General features: G+C 39.1%; 1 protein-coding gene across 1 annotated transcript; it reads right to left on the bottom strand.

Annotated features, from left to right (window-relative positions):
• Positions 1-898: 898 nt before the first annotated feature.
• On the bottom strand, positions 899-12,390 carry IFIT1 (interferon induced protein with tetratricopeptide repeats 1). Its single transcript, XM_004049764.5, has 2 exons — positions 12,197-12,390; positions 899-2,608 (listed from the first exon to the last, which is right to left on the bottom strand). Exons 1-2 carry the CDS (start codon positions 12,199-12,201, stop codon positions 1,177-1,179), a joined length of 1,437 nt encoding a protein of 478 aa, XP_004049812.4. The 5' UTR covers positions 12,202-12,390; the 3' UTR covers positions 899-1,176.
• Positions 12,391-16,670: the final 4,280 nt, after the last annotated feature.

Below are 16,670 nucleotides of genomic sequence, written 5' to 3'. Positions count from 1 at the left end.
GGCTCCAGCAGTCCACTCACCTCAGCCTCCTGAGTAGCTGGAACTGAAGCTACAGGTGCATGCCACCACACCCAGCTAAGTTTTTGCATTTTTTGTAGAGACGGTTGGTTTTGCCATTGCCCAGGCTGCTCTCGAACTCCTGGGTTCAGGTGATCTGCCTGCCTCGTCCCATCGAAGTGCTGAGATTACAGGCGTGAGCCACTGCAGCCTCCTCTCCTGCAACCTGCAGCCTGGGAAGCAGAGCCTACCACAGCAACCAAAAGCAGGCTCTTGGAGGAAGGGAGGGTATTACAGAAGTTTTATGGTTGGTGGATTGGCTAGACACACATAGTTAACAGGTTATCGGGGGCTATGAATATTCATGAGGGGCAGTCACACAATAGTGGTATGTAAACATGTATGTCACATGCATTCTGTGTTCACTCTGTGGTGGAGACTTAACATTAAAATACAGCAAAATTAGCCTTTCTATGTCAAAAGGTGAAACAAAGGACATAGAGGCACCCTGTGTGCAGCCTCCATGGACTGGCCAGAACCAGTCTGTGGGCAGTGGTCACTTATCAGGAGGGAAGGCTGATCAGTTGTCATGTGGAAACTGCAAGAGGGGAGGGGAGTCTGGCTGTGGCGCTACGTGGAGTGAGCTAGGTGAAGTCAGCCAAGGAGTGAGTCTTCTGTTCTTTGTTTTCCATGGGTTTCTGTTTAACTCAGTGGAAAAAGTCCAATGGCAGTTAGCAAGCGAGGGAATATAATGAGGTGTGAATGATCTCTCAATCTTGTCATGGTTGGGAAACTTAGTTTTTAAGGTTTCTGGGGTCTCCTTGGCCAAGAGGGTCTGTTCAGTTGGTGGAGGAGCTAAGGATTTTATTTTTATTTCACAATAAAATTCATGAATTAAACATTTAGTGTAAGTCCAATGTTTTATTTCCTACAAAGTTAACTAACATTTTTTCTCTGCTACATAGCACTCATACAAATGATTTGTCTGTTTCTTACATGCACACACACATTGTTTCACTAATTGTTGAACACAACTAATATTTTATCAGATTTGAGTAATTATTCAAGAATTACATCATTACAGTGAATTATGTTTCTGAAAACAGTAAGCAGAAAAGATGATTAGTAATTGTTAGCATAAAATGAAATGAAATGTGAAAGTGGCCGATATCTGGGTGCCTAAGGACCTTGTCTCACAGAGTTCTCAAAGTCAGCAGCCAGTCTCAGGGCCCGCTCGTAGTACTCCAGGGCTTCATTCATATTTCCTTCCAATTTGTAGACGAACCCAAGGAGGCTCAAGCTTTCCAGATCTAATGCATTTCTCCGAAGTTTCCTTAAAACCAATTTCTTCAAAGAATTGATACTTTTATCCCTTGCTAATGATGCCTGTTCTATTTTTATAGCTTTTAAATAATGGATAATTGCATTGACGTCAGATTTCTTTTGAAATTCCTGAAACCGACCATAGTGCAAATGTATGTCTTGCATTGTTTCTTCTACCACTGGTTTCATGCATAACATTTTTTGAAAATTCTCTTCAGCTTTTCTGTGATTGCCTGCTTCTATATACATTCTTGCCAGGTCTAGATGAGCCACCTCAAATGTGGGCTTTTTTTCCACTGCAGATTCAAAATGAAATATGGCTGATCTTATCATTTTGTCTAGCTTTTCTCTGTTCTGCCCTCTAGGCTGCCCTTTTGTAGCCTCCTTGATTTGGATCATTTGTGCCTTGTAGCAAAGCCCTATCTGGTGATGCAGTAAGACAGAAGTGGGTGTTTCCTGCAAGGCCTTTTTTAATAACTCAAGAGCTTTATCCACAGAGCCTTTTCTTCGGTAAAACTTGGCTGCATATCGAAAGACATAGGTCTGTGAGGACATGTTGGCTAGAGCTTCTTCAATGTACTTTTCTCCTTCAGCTTCCTGTCCTTCATCCTGAAGCTTCAGGGCAAGGAGAACCTTAATATATCCATTGTCCGGATTTAAACGGACAGCCTGCCTTAGGGGAAGCAAAGAAAATGGCTTGTGATTTTTTGTGGCTAATTTAAAGCCATCCAGGCGATAGGCAGAGATCGCATACCCAGCGCTGGATTCAGGGTTTTCAGGGTCCACTTCAAGCACCTTTTCAAAGCAGGCCTTGGCCCGTTCATAATTCTTTCCTCCACACTTCAGCAAGGCCCATCCTTCCTCACAGTCTATTTCTGGACACTCCATTCTATAGCGGAAGGGATTTGAAAGCTTCTTGCAAATGTTCTCCACCTTGTCCAGGTAAGTCTGGGCTTCTGCCAGTCTGCCCATGTGGTAATACATCCAGGCAAAGTTGCCCCAGGTCACCAGACTCCTCACATTTGCTTGGTTGTCATTTTCTTCCTGCATTAAGTTTTCAGCTTCTTTTAAGCTCTTCAGGGCTTCCTCATTCTGGCCTTTCAGGTGTTTCACATAGGCTAGTAGGTTGTGTATTCCCACATTGTATTTGGTGTCTAGGAATTCAATCTGATCCAAGACTCTGTTTTCTAAATCAGGCATTTCATCGTCATCAATGGATAACTCCCATGTAAAGTGACATCTCAATTGCTCCAGACTATCCTTGACCTGATGATCATCACCATTTGTACTGTAAAAACAAAAACAGATTTTCTTTGTTAGGTGAGGAACAGCTAAAAGAAAAAAGTCAGATAAAATACCTTGTATTTTAGTGCTTATCCTTGAAAGGATCACCTTACTTAGGTTTCATTAAAGTTAATGTATTTTTAAGTTATTCATGGACTGTTGATATTGTTTGCTTGGCTTCATATTGCTGGCTAGAGCAATTTCCAGCCAAGTAACTATTCTGTACTTATGAGTCCTATTTGTAGAATGGAGATAATGATAGTATTTATCACACTGGGTTTGGTGAGGATTAATAAACTTATATGTGTCAAGCACTTAGAGCATATTATATGCTATATAAGAGTTTCTTATTTTAATATTAAGATAATTAGGACAGAGGTCAGTTAGAAATGCAGAACCTTAGGAAACATTGACTTTAGGACCTTACTCTGCATGTAATGCAACAAATTAAGACCACATGAAACAGATAATATTTGACCAGGGTTTTTTTTTTCATTTTTTTTTTACTTGGAAATAATTACAGATTCACGGAAAGTTGCAAAGACAGTACAGAGATCCAGTGTATCCTTCACCCACTTTCTCCAGTGATTATATCTTACACAACTATAATACAGTAGTTCAAAACTAGAAAATTGACATTGGTACAACAATGCTTTTGTATAGTGCTATGTCATTTTTTTCACGTAAGCCTATGAGACCACCACTTTGATAAAGAAACGAAACTCCTCTTCACTACCACATCTCCCTCATATTACCCCTTTATGGTCACATCTGTCACCTCCTCACCTGTACTCCCCTAACCCTTGGTAACCACTAATTTGTTCTTCATCTCTGTAATTTTGTCATTTCAAGAATGTCATATAGGCTGGGTGCGGTGGCTCACACCTGTAATCCCAGAACTTTGGGAGGCCAAGGCAGGTGGATCATTTGAGGTCAGGAGTTTGAGACCAGCTGACCAACATGGTGAAATCCTGTCTCTACTAAAAATACAAAAAAAAAAATTAGGTGGGCATGGTGGTGCATGCTTGTAGTCCCAGCTACTTGGGAGGCTGAGGCAGGAGAATTGCTTGAGTCTGAGAGGCAGAGGTTGCAGTGAGCTGAGATCGTGCCACTGCACTCTGGCCTAGGTAACAGAGAGAAACTCAGTCTCAAAAAAAAAAGTCATCTAAATGGAGACTTTCATATAAAAGGATAGTTCAATATACAAAAAATAATCAATGTAATATACCACATTAACACAATGAAGGGAAAAAATACATGACCATCTCAATTGATGCAGGAAAAGCATTTGACAAAATTCAACACCCTTTATGAAAAAAACAACAGACTACAGACTACTAATACAGGGGAACTATCTCAGCACAATTAAAGCCATATATGAAAAACCTATAGCTGGTATCATATTCAATGGTGAAAAAGGGAAAGCTTTTCCTCCACGATCAGGAATGAGGTAAGATGCTCCTTTCACCACTTCTATTCAACATGGTACTGGAAATTCTAGTCAGAGCAATTAGGAATGAAAAAGAAATACAAGACATCCAAGTTGGAAAGGAAGAAGTAAGATTATCTCTGTTCACAAATGGCATAATTTTATATGTAGAAAATTCTAAGGATTCTACACATTAACAAATACATTCAGCAAAATTGCAGGATACAAAATCTACATGAAAAATCAGTCATATTTCTATATAGTAACAATTTAAAAATCCCAAAAGGAAATTAAGAAAACAATCCCATTTACAATAGCATCAAAAAGAATATAATATTTAGCAATAAACTTAACCTAGGAGGCAAAAGACTTGTACACTGGAAACTATAAGACTGCTGAAAGAAATTAAAGAAGCAATAAATAAATAGAAGGACATCCTTTGTTCGTGGATTAGAAGACATAATATTAAGATGTCAATACTACCCAAAGTGATCTACAAATTCAATGCAATCTTAATAAAAATCCCAATGACATTTTTTGCAGAAATAGAAAAATTCAACCTAAAATTCATATGAAATGTCAAGGGATCTCAAATAGCCAAAGCAATCTTGAAAAAGAAGAACAAAGTTGGATGTCTCACACTTTCTGATTTCAAAACTTACTACACAGCTACAGTAATCACAATATTACAGCACTGGTATAAAGACAGATGTATAGACCAGTTAAATAGAATAGAAAGCCCTGAAAAAAACCCTTACTTATCTGACTGTATTAGTTTGCTCAGAATGTCATAACTCAATATAACAGAGTGGGTGTCTTAAACAACTGAAATTTATTTTCTTACAGTTCTCGAGGCTAGAAGTCCTAGATGAAGGTGACAACCAATTTGGTTCCTGGCAAGGAATTTCTTCCTGGATTGCAGATGGCTCCTTCTTGCTGCATCCTTAAGTGGCCTTTCCTCAGTGGCACAGAGAGAGAGAGAGTGAGCTTTGGTGTCTAAGGACACCAGCTCTGTTGGATTAAGGCCTCACTCTTACGATTTTATTTAACCTTTATTACCTCTTTTTAGACTCTATCTCCAAACAACAGTTCAACATAAGAGGGTTAAGGCTTCAACTTAAGAATTTGGGGCAGGGGTGGGTGGGAAGTGCACAATTCAGTCCATAACAATGGTGGAATGATTTTCAATAAGAATGACAAGACCATCTAATGGGGAAGGGATGGTCTTTTCAACAAATGGTGTGGGAAAGCTGGATATATGATGAAAAAGGGTAAAGTTGGACCCTTACTTTATGCCATATACAAAAATTAACTCAAAATGGATGAAAGACCTAAATGTAAGACCTAAAATTATAAAACTCAGAAGAAAGGAAAAAGCTTTGTAACATTGGATTTGGCAATGGCAGTGATTCATTAGATATGATACCAAAATCACAGGCAATAACAGTAAAAATAATTAAGCTGGACTTCACCAAAATTAAAAACTTTTATGCATGGAAGGATACTATCAACAGAGTGATAAGACAAATCACAGAATGAAGGAAAATATTTGCAAATCTTGTACCTGATAGGGGATTAATATACAGAATAGATAAAGAACCTCTACAACTCAGCAACAAAAAACAAACAACTGATTAAGAAATGGGCAAAGGACTTAAATAGACATTTCCCAAAAGAAAATATACAAATGGCCAATAAACATATGCAAAGATGATGCTCAATATCACTAATCATTAGTGAAATGCAAATAAAAACCACAATGAGATACCACTTCATGTCTGTTAGGTTGGCTATTATTTAAAAAAAAAAAGCAGGATATAACAATTATTGGTGAGAATCTAGAGAAATATGCACTGCTAGTAGGAATATAAAAGGGGGCAAGTGCTGTGAAAAATGGTATGGTAATTCCTCAGAAAAATTAACCATAGAATTACCATTTGATCCAGCAATTCCACTGTTGGTTTTATACCCAAAGAGAAGTGAAAGCAGAGACTCAAGCAGATTATTTATTTGTCCATATTCATAGCAGCATTATTCACATAGCAGAAGGTAGGAGCAACTTAACTGTCCATTGATGGATGAATGGATAAACAAAATGTGGTATATACATACAATGGAATATTCAGCCTTAAAAAAGAAAAGACATTCTGATACATGTTACAACATGGATAAACTTTGAAGGTATTATGTTAAGTGAAATAAGCCAGTAACAAAAGGACAATATTGTATGATTCAATTTATATAAGCCACCTAGAGTAGGCACATTCATAAAGACAGAAAGTAAAATAGTGATTAACAGGGACTAGGGTGCCGGGTCTGTCCCACAGACCCTGGCTGATGGATGAAATGAGTACTCAGACACAGGTATGCAGTGTAAGAGCAGCTAGGTGACTGCCTGGCTCTAGCAGCCAGAGAACATCCCCGAGAAGCTGGAGCTGCTTACTTTTATTCAGTGCAGGCACAATGCCGAAAACCTGGAGCCAACACAACCTGTAGGGAATTAACATTCATTGTTCCCCTTTCAGGGAACATCACGCATGTGGATGATCAAAGGTCAGTTCCTGGTCAACATAAATAAACAAGCCTGTTTAAGATACATTCCCCCACACTCCCTTGTACCTACTCCTTGCCCTCTGCCTCAGAGTTATAGAACAGCTGCCTTCAGCTGTTCTCCCCCAGGGCTCTGCAGAACCTTCTGACCTTTCAGAAGGCTTGCATTCTTTCCCTATAGTTTTTCCCATCACTCTGACTGATCCTCCACACTGGGGGAGGAGGGAATAGGAAATTATTGTTTAATGAGTACAGAATTTCAGTTTAGGAAGATGAAAAATTTCTGGAGATGGATGGTGGTCATGGTTGCACAATAAAGTGAATGTATTTAATGTCATAGACCTGTACACTTAAAAATGGTTAAAATGGTGGATTTTATGTTATATATGTTTTACCATAATAAAACAATTTATGATTTATTTATGGCAAAGGTACTCCAAACAAAGTAAATAGAAAAATAACAAAAACGTGGAAAATGTTTGTAATACAGAGAAGATTCTCATCTGTAATATACAAAGTGTTTTTGTAAATTGGTATAGTTCAACAGACCACTGGAAATCTATGTGAATAGATAATTTGTAGAAGAGCAAATATAAATGGCCAATAAATATGAAAAAAATGCTCTGGATCAAGACAATGACTCATGCCTATAATCTTAGCACTTTGGGAGGCCAAGGCAGGAGATTTGCTTGAGGCCAGAAGTTTAAGATCAGTCTGGGCAACATAGTGAGACCCTGTCTCTATAAAAAGAAAAAAGATGCCCTAAGCCTCTAGCCATTAGAGAAATGCAAATTAAAGAAGCAATAATTTATAACTTTATTCCACTCAGATTGGCAAGAGTTTAAATGGATGAGGACACAATTTCTGAAGCCATGTATTATTATGGCCTTCAAGATCAATCTGATGACAGCCATGAAAATTGATAGTAATTAAAATTACAATTTTAATTTTAAAATCAAAATTAAAATCACAATTTTAATTTTAAAATCAAAATTAAAATTAATGGTAGTCATTAAAATTACATTTCCTTCAACAAAGTAATTCCACTCCTCAGAATCTATCTCCCAGAAAAAAATAACCAGTACATAAGGATGTATACTCAGGAATATTCATTACCAACACTGTATATATTAGCAACAAACTGGAAATATTAATAGGGAATGGTTAAATAAATAAAGGTATGTCTATACCATAGAATATTATGTAGCCACTAGACTACATGAATTAGATCAAAACTAGTTGAGTTTGATGGACTTTCATAATATGAGTTTGATGGACTTTCATATATATCAAGAAAAGTGAATTGTAAAGAAGTGTCCAAAACATGACCCTATTTTATAAAGAACCAAATCCTTATATATTTGTATGTATGTGATTACTCATGTATGGAGAAATATATGTAAGTATACTTACAGCTCATCAACAAAAAGATAAGCAACCCAATTTAAAAATGGGCAAAGGACTTGAGTAGACAATTCTCCAAAGAAGAATCACAAAGGACTAGCAAACAAATGAAAAGATGCTCAACATCATTAGCCACTAGAAAAATGCTAACCCAAACCATGAGCTATCACTTCTCACCCAGTAAGTTGGCTACAATAATAATTTTAGAAAAGGAGAATAGGTGAACAAGTATTGACAAGTGCTATGGTTTGGATACAGTTTGATTGTCCCCACCAAATCTCCTACGGAAATTTGATCTCTAGTGTCACAATTTTGGAGGTAGGGTCTAGTGGGATGTGTTTGCATCACAGAGGTAGGTCTCTCATGAATGACCTGGTGCCATTCTAGTAGTAGTGAGTGAATTCTCATTCTTGTGAGACTGGATTGGTTCTTGGGGGAATGGATTAATCCTTTGAGAATGGGTTGTTATAATGTGAGGATGCACCCTGGGTTTAGACCCTCTTTGTATGTGCTTCCCCTTTGACCTTCTCCAGTGTGTTTTGACACAGCACCAAAGACCTCACCAGAAGCTGAGAAGATGCCAGCACCATACTTCTTGTATGGGCTGCGGAACTGTGAGCTAAATAAACCTTTTTTCTTTAGAAATTGCCCAGCCTTAGAAATTGTTGCTTATTCTTCTATAGCAACACAAAAAGGACTAAGGCAATAAGGATGTGGAGAAATTGAAACCCTCATACATTGCTGGTGGGAATGTAAAATGATGCAGCTGCTGTGGAAAACAATGTGGTGGTTCCTCAATAAGTTAAACATAATATTACCATATGACACATTCCTGGGTATACATTCCTGGATGTTCCACATCTGGATATATACTTAAGATACTTAAAAACAGGTGTTCAAATAAAAACTTGCACACAGATGTTCATAGCAGCAATATTCATAATGGCCAAAAAATGGAAACAACCCAAATGTTCACCAACTGATAGATAAAAAACTGTAATATATCCATAAAGTGGAATATTATGTAGCCATAAAAAGGAATGAAGTACTGATACATGACACAACATGGGTAAACCTTGACAACACTACACTAAATGAAAAAAACTGATCCAAAAGGTCACTGTTGTATTTTTTTTTTCCTAATTTTGTCTTGAGGTCTCTCTTGTGAGAGTGGCTACAATCTACAGCCCTGCCTTGAAAGAGCTTCAGGGTATTTGGTCATGGATATTTACAATGTGCCTTTCTTGAGATACTTCTTTATTTTGATGAACAGCCTAATGCCTAAGGGTCTGATCTATGTCTAGGTGTCCCCTTTTATAGGAAACTTGTTTATATCGGGCAGATGCCCTTGTGGCTCTTGCCTGACCTGTGTTTAGTTTACTTCTACTGAGACAGCCACTCTCTCGGAAAGCCATGACCAGTAAAGAAGAGTTGGAGTGTGTTGGTCAGGTGAAATACAAAGGAGGCAATGAAAAAAATAGTATGTGAAATAACAGAAGCAGCTTATTACTTACAGATCCAGAGAGAAGAGGGTAATATGCCTTGCAGGGCCAATGGGAAAAGGGGAGCCATTGAGGACATGCCTGCTCAACCAGCGAGTGGGGAATGTGGGCCCTAACCTTTATGGGAGGCCAGGGCGTTACCTAGGTGGGTTTCCTAGGGAGAGTTCTATTTGGTGGGTTTAGAGCAAGCAGGTGCAAGTTTTGCCAAGGGGTCATGCTGTGACTGAGAGGTGGTCACTGCAGCACATCTGCCTGGTCCATGTGGGGTGGGGGTGGGGTCAGTGGGGGCAAGTCAAATAGGTCATACCCTGCTATGCTATAGGGAAGTGGTCACCAGGAGGTAGTTATATAAAGCAGATATCTGGATCAATCACATTGAGGAACTGGAAAAAAGTGGAGAACTAGAAATTGTCTCAAGGGTGACTGAGCCCTGCTTCTGGAATGAGAAAGTCCAACTTAATATTCAAAAAGGGATGCTTAGGAAATATAAAATTATAAAAATTCAATATAGCCACATAGTATGTGTTTCCATTTATATGAAATATCCACAATAGGCAAATCCATAGAGACAGAAAGCAGATTAACAGTTGCTGGGGCCTGGGGAAAGAGGCAAGTAGGGAGTGACTGCTTAATGGCTATGCAGTTTCTCCACATAGCGAGAAAAATGTTCTTGAACTAGATAGTGATGATGATTGCACAGTAGTATCATGAATATACTAAATACTACTAAATTGTATACTTTAATTAAAATGATAAATTTTATTTTACATGTATTTTATCACAATAAAAAATCACATTGCTAACCTGAATAAAATTCTACAAATTATATATGTATATATATTTTTTCCTGTAGTACATGTTGACATAAACATAAAAGCAGGAAAACATAACAGCAAATGAGTTTGCCATCTGAAATAATCACATGAGCCCCCACTGACACCCTTTGGGAAACATTGATTTAAAGGTTTAATGAAATATCATTGAATGTAGAGATCCTGATCCATATCTCAAAGCTACCACTTATTGTCTGTGTGATCTTAACATTTCTAAATCTAAGATTCCTTATTGTAAAATCAGGATCATACAGCCATGCACTGCATAATGATATTTTAGTCCACAAAGGACCACTTATTTGGCGGTGGTCCTATAAGATTTTAATGCCACATTTTTGCTGTACTATTTCTATGTTTAAATATGTTTAGATAAACAAATACTTGCCATTGTATTGCAGTTGCCTACAGTATTCAGTACAGTAACATGCTGCACAGGTTTATAGCCTAGGTGTGTGGTAGGCTATACCGTCTAGGTTTGATGTTTGCATAATGATGAAATTGCCTAACAGCTACATTTCTCAGAGTGTATCCCCATTGTTACACGATGCATGACTGTGTAAGTACCTGCCTTATAAGTATCTTTTGAGAATTAAATGGAATAATTTACATAACACTTTTAGAAGCCAGGCTGTCACTTAATACGAATTCAGGAAGTGATAACTACCTTTATAACATTTAATATTATTATTATTTTAATTATCAGTACCAACTCCATCTGTTTACAGAGGAGGGTTCATCATAGGCCTGTAATGTGCATTTTCTGGAATTTTTACCTCTTCAAAATTTTGCCAACTGGAGCACTGAGGGGAAAATTTACAAATCAGTATTAAGTAATGGATTTTTTGTTTGTTTGTTTGTTTTTGAGACGGAGTCTCGCTCTGTTGCCCAGGCTGGAGTGCAGTGGTACAATCTCAGCTCACTGCAACTTACGCCTCCCAGGTTCAAGTGATTCTCCTGCCTCAGCCTCCCAAGTAGCTGGGACTACAGGCATGTGCCACCATGCCCAAATTTTTGTATTTTTAGTAGAGATGGGGTTTCACCATGTTGGCCAGGATGGTCTCCAACTCCTGACCTCAGGCGATCTGCTCACCTTGGCCTCCCAAAGTGCTGGGATTACAAGCATGAGCCCCCTTGCCCGGCCTAAGTAATGGTTTTTAAATCAGCTGAGAAATTCCCACATTAGGCCCTTTAGGTAAGGAAGATACGGATCTTCCCAAGCAGATGTGGATCATCTTCGGTCAAGGATGTACCAAGAGCCTGGATTTTCCAGGGAGGAGGCAATCTGTTTATCTTAAGCTCAGCCTGATTGCGAAAACCTGTTGTAAGAGGCCAGCAGTGCAGAAAGTGAGACCAGAAGCCTATGGAGGAAGGCTGTGAGCTTTTCCTACCACATCTCCACTGTATTACCCACAAGACATCAGAGAGGCTGCAAGACTGAGGCTTTCACATTCTTGTGGATCCTGCTTTTTCTCTGTGGTAAAGAACCTGCAGAAAGCAATGCCTCTACTCAGACAAGCTGTCCATTCCTTCCCCAGATCAGACAGAAGTGAATCTGATGGGAAAGAATCTCTCAGATTGGGATCATTTTCTCCCTTCCTGCAAAACTCTTTTCCCATTTCCCTCCCCTTCTTTGGGCTATAGCATGAGGTAAGCTTCCTCAAGTTCATGCTAACAAACATAAAAATGCATTAAACAATTTATGTATGTGTGAACGTGCACACACATGCATGCACACATTCAGTCCATAAGCAGATACTCAAATTGAGGAATTAGAAAACCTGACTTCACTGAGATCTAACCTGTTGAAATAGTATTTAATTACCATTTTTTCAAAAACTTTAGACATTATGGCAGAGGAGCAAAGAAATCCTTACCTCATGGTTGCTGTAAATTAGGCAGCCGTTCTGCAGGGTTTTGCTTAGCCAGGCTCCTCTGAGATCTGGCTATTCTGTCTTGTGGATTTTCAGTTACGTTTAAACCCCAAGACAGTGTTATATAAGGGAGCTAAACAGCAGCCAATGGTGTAAGCTGTGGGTGTGTCCTTGCAAGTTGGAAACCTAGGGAAACCGAAAGCGGAAAGTGAAACTAAAGCTAGCTGAATTCCTGCTGACGGGGCGGGGACGGGGGGGAAATGAAACTTTGTTTCTATTTTAAAACAGATAAACTGCAGACCTGCAACCATAGATGTTTCTAGTCCTGCAGAAACCCAATGACTGGCCAGCGTTTGGAACGAGATTCGCGTCCTCCCTAAAGAACATCAGTCCATTGCTGCCTATTGTGGCAGTTGGTGGCTGGATTCTGGATGAATACACAGAAAAAGGAGAATTGAAGGAGATAGCTCTATTTTCAGTTTCTATATTTAGAAGGAACCTACTATCAAATATAAAAAATCTACTCTTAATTAATTGAGTAACAAGGCTTTTGGCTGCTTGTTGATTTTTGGTTGCTTACTTTTGGTTTCAGCTTGACGGAAATAAGCAACCAATCTGGTTTAGGAATGAAGGAAAGAGGCCAATACCTAGAAAGCCTTCTAACCCGTGATGACTTAGGCAGGAGGTAAAAGCAAGGAGGTATGGTTTGAAATAGAGAGCCCTCTATTGCTCCATCATGGACACTGTCATTCTGAATCAAATTCCAGTACAACCTCCACTACAGTTCATGGAATTTGAGTTTAAATAGTTAGCAACTACCTGGCACATAGAAGCATGCAAATAAGTGGTAACTATTATTATTATTATTTTCAGTCATCAAGTTAAAAATAATGATTCTTGGCTGGGTGCGGTGGCTCATGCCTGTAATCCCAGCACTTTGGGAGGCCAAGGTGGGCGGATGACAAGGTCAGGAGATGGAGACTATCGTGGCCAACATGGTGAAACCCCCTCTCTACTAAAATACAAAAAATTAGCTGGGCGTGGTGGTGGGCACCTGTAGTCCCACCTACTCGAGAGGCTGAGGCAGGGGAATTGCTTGAACCTGGGAGGCAGAGGTTGCAGTGAGCCGAGATCGCACCACTGTACTCCAGTCTGGCGACAGAGCGAGACTCCGTCTAAAAAAAATAAATAAATAAAAAATAAAAAATTGTTGTCCAGGTGCATTGGCTCAGGCCTGTAAGTCCCAGTATTTTGGAAGGCAAGGTGGGAGGATTACTTGAGCCCAGGAATTGTAGACCAGCCTGGACAACATAGGGAGACCCCAACTCTACAAAAAAACTGAAAAAAAAGCTAGGTGTGGTGGTGTGTGTCTGTGGTCTCAGCTACTCAGGAGGCTGAGGTGGGAGGCTCACTTGATCCCAGGAGGTAGAGTCTGCAGTGAGCCATGGTCACACCACTGCACTCCAGCCTGGGCAACAGAGTGAGCCCCTGTCTCAAATAATCATAACAATATATAAAAACAATGCTTCCTTTAAAAAAAGCTACCTACTTTGTCTTTTAAAATAAGAAGCAGAAGAGGAGCAGGTGCAAGAGTATTTTCCTTTTGGAAACACTTAACTGGGCACACTGCCAGATCTAAACAGTTTCTGCTCAACTCCCTGCCAGACTCATCTCCCATGTCAGCTCTCACCAATTCTGTAAGCTTCCACAGAGAGTTCAACAACTAGTTAGAAAGTTCTACACAAATAAGAATTTCTGAATTAATAGGACAGGTTTTGTCTTGCACTCAGATACACGATCAGGCCATAAGCAAATGCTGAAACAGATGAATTAGAAAACATCTCCTTTTGGGGAGCAAGATGTCTTTGGAATTCTTATGGGAAAAAATGGGTTTTCAATTTGCCAGTGCACTAGATAGCATGCAGAGATTTGAACAAAAAGTTTATCTTGCCATTGCTGTGAATTTGGCAGCGGTTTTGGTTCTACGGGGCTATGGCCCAGGCTGATTAGGTATTCAGAATCTTGCTTAGTGTCTCTTTGGGATAAACGAACCCATGAGGGACACAGGATAGAACAGCATTAAGGAAAGAAAAGCCAGTTGCGTGCGTGTGTGTGTGTGTGTTTACAGATAAAAAAGAAAATGGGAACCAGAGAGGATCAAACATTTAGAAAATGAAATTTCAGCACTAGGTTGTGAGTTCATTCCCAGGAGTCTAAGCTGGGCTCTGCAAGGTACTGACCAGTTATGATAAACTGCTTCACCTCTATGAATCTCAATTTCCTCAGCTGAGAAGTCATTTGGAATAGGTTGGCAGATCTCAACCCTCACTGCACATTAGAATCAGCCAGGTAAATCTCAAAAATAATGCTAACTATGCCCATTCCAGAACAATTGAACATATCCTTAGGTACAGGCCTCTGGCTCAGTATTAAAAAGAAATCTTCAGCCTGGGCACAGTGGCTCACACCTGTAATCCCAGCATTTTGGGAGGCCAAGACGGGCGGATCACCTGAGGTTGGGAGTTCGAGACCAGCCTGACTAACATGGAGAAACCCCATCTCTACTGAAAATACATAATTAGCCGGGCGTGGTGGCACATGCCTGTAATCCCAACTACTCGGGAGGCTGAGGCAGGAGAATCGCTTGAACCCGGGAGGTGGAGGTTGTGGTGAGCCGAGATTGTGCCATTTCATTGCACTCCAGCCTGGGCAACAAGAGTGAAACTCCATCTCAAAAAAAAAAAAAAAAAAGAAAGAAATCTTCAGGTGATTTTGATGTAGACCTGCGCCCTGCGCCGGGAACCAGGGCCTCAATTATCCCTAATGTCTATTGTATGTCTGAAATTCTCTGACTGAGAGATATGGGACTCAATCCCCGGACCCACTTCCTGTTCTGTGAGGCCCAGATTCAGTATTTTACTACTCAGTGCCTTGTTTCCTCACCTACACAATGGGTAATGAATTCCTTAGTCTCTTCTTCATTCACAGGATGATATGGAAAAAGAATGTTATTCTGAGTGTATTTTTTTAAAATTATAATATGATAATATGGACAAATGCTAAGCCATTTCTGCTGAAGGGTCTCAAATATCCAATCACAACTTATTAAGGAATGGGCTTCATAGAAATTTCCGCTATCTTTTCCAGGGTCATCTCTTGTAGTCTAAAATCTCTTATCAGCTTGCTAATGGCCAGGTAGAATAGGATCTAGTGACCTGGTTACCTAATGAAAAGCTGATTTCTTGTTAGAAACAAATTCAGCCCCTAGGTGGTACTACTTCCTTGAGCTTTTCTGTCTCCTCAGCAGTCCTTTCCATCAGTTTGTACTGCAGAAGTTGCTACTGTACTTGTTTTTTGGTAATCATAGTTAAATGAAGGCATTGTAGTGACATGAAAGACACACAAGATGCTTTCATGCTGGAATCATAAAAACCAAAGGCTTAACTGAAGCGATCAATCCATTTCCATGTTCCTGCATCTTTGATTTTCCTCACGTTTTTCATTTAATTATAAAAGTCAGGTTTCTAGATATTTCTCTTTTTAATTTATAATTTAACATTTAACAATTGGAACATCTCTGCTAATTACATGTTATATACTCTTTCAAATGTATTCAATCACAAAGATATTTTTAGCTATAGCCTATTTTCTGAGGAATGTAATTCTCAGTGTTCTGACCACTGTATGAAAACTATTTTCTTGGCTTCTGAGATTTTTCCTAAGCTACTTCCAGTCGCATCCATGGAGAGAGGACTTGGACTCCAGAAATTCTTCGCTGTAAATGATTTGATGATTTACATATCTTCTCATGAAACTTCAAGAGACCTCTCAGCCCATGATATCACTCAGCCCACCTTGACCCACAGTTTGGTTTACTGCAACCTATTCAAGTACTACTAGAATTTTTATTAGCTCATTTTTTTTTTTTTTTTTTTTTTTTTTTTTTTTACATTTCAGGCATATTTTGAAACAACTATAGACACAAGAAATTTCAGAAAAGATCCTGTGTACTTTTCATCCAAATTCCCCAAATAGTGACATCTTATATAACTGTAGTACAATATTAAAACCAGGAAAATGACATGGATACCGTGTATATATGTTGAAGATAAAATATGACATGAATCTTACAAACCCAGGTACACTGGATTTTTTTACTTAACATAAAAAATCTTACGTATGTATTTTTCCTCCCAAACTAAACATTCCTTTTCTAAGTGATGCCAGTTTAATTATTCATGTAATCTGTTATATAATACACCAACAACCGTCTCTGAATAACAAAATTAACAAAACAACTCCAGAATGGTGCTAAGTAGAGTTTAAGAATTTTTTCGGCCAGGCGCGGTGACTCACACCTGTAATCCCAGCACTGTGGGAGGCCAAGATGGGTGGATCACCTGAGGTCAGGGGTTCGAGACCAGGCTGGCCAACATGGCAAAACCCTGTCTCTACTAAAAATACAAAAATTAGCTGG

This window comes from Gorilla gorilla, chromosome 8, assembly GCF_029281585.2.
Source record: "Gorilla gorilla gorilla isolate KB3781 chromosome 8, NHGRI_mGorGor1-v2.1_pri, whole genome shotgun sequence".
In the NCBI taxonomy this organism is placed as follows: Eukaryota; Metazoa; Chordata; class Mammalia; order Primates; family Hominidae; genus Gorilla; species Gorilla gorilla.
Note: the sequence above shows the minus strand (reverse complement) of the source record. Positions and strands in the feature narration are given on the sequence as shown.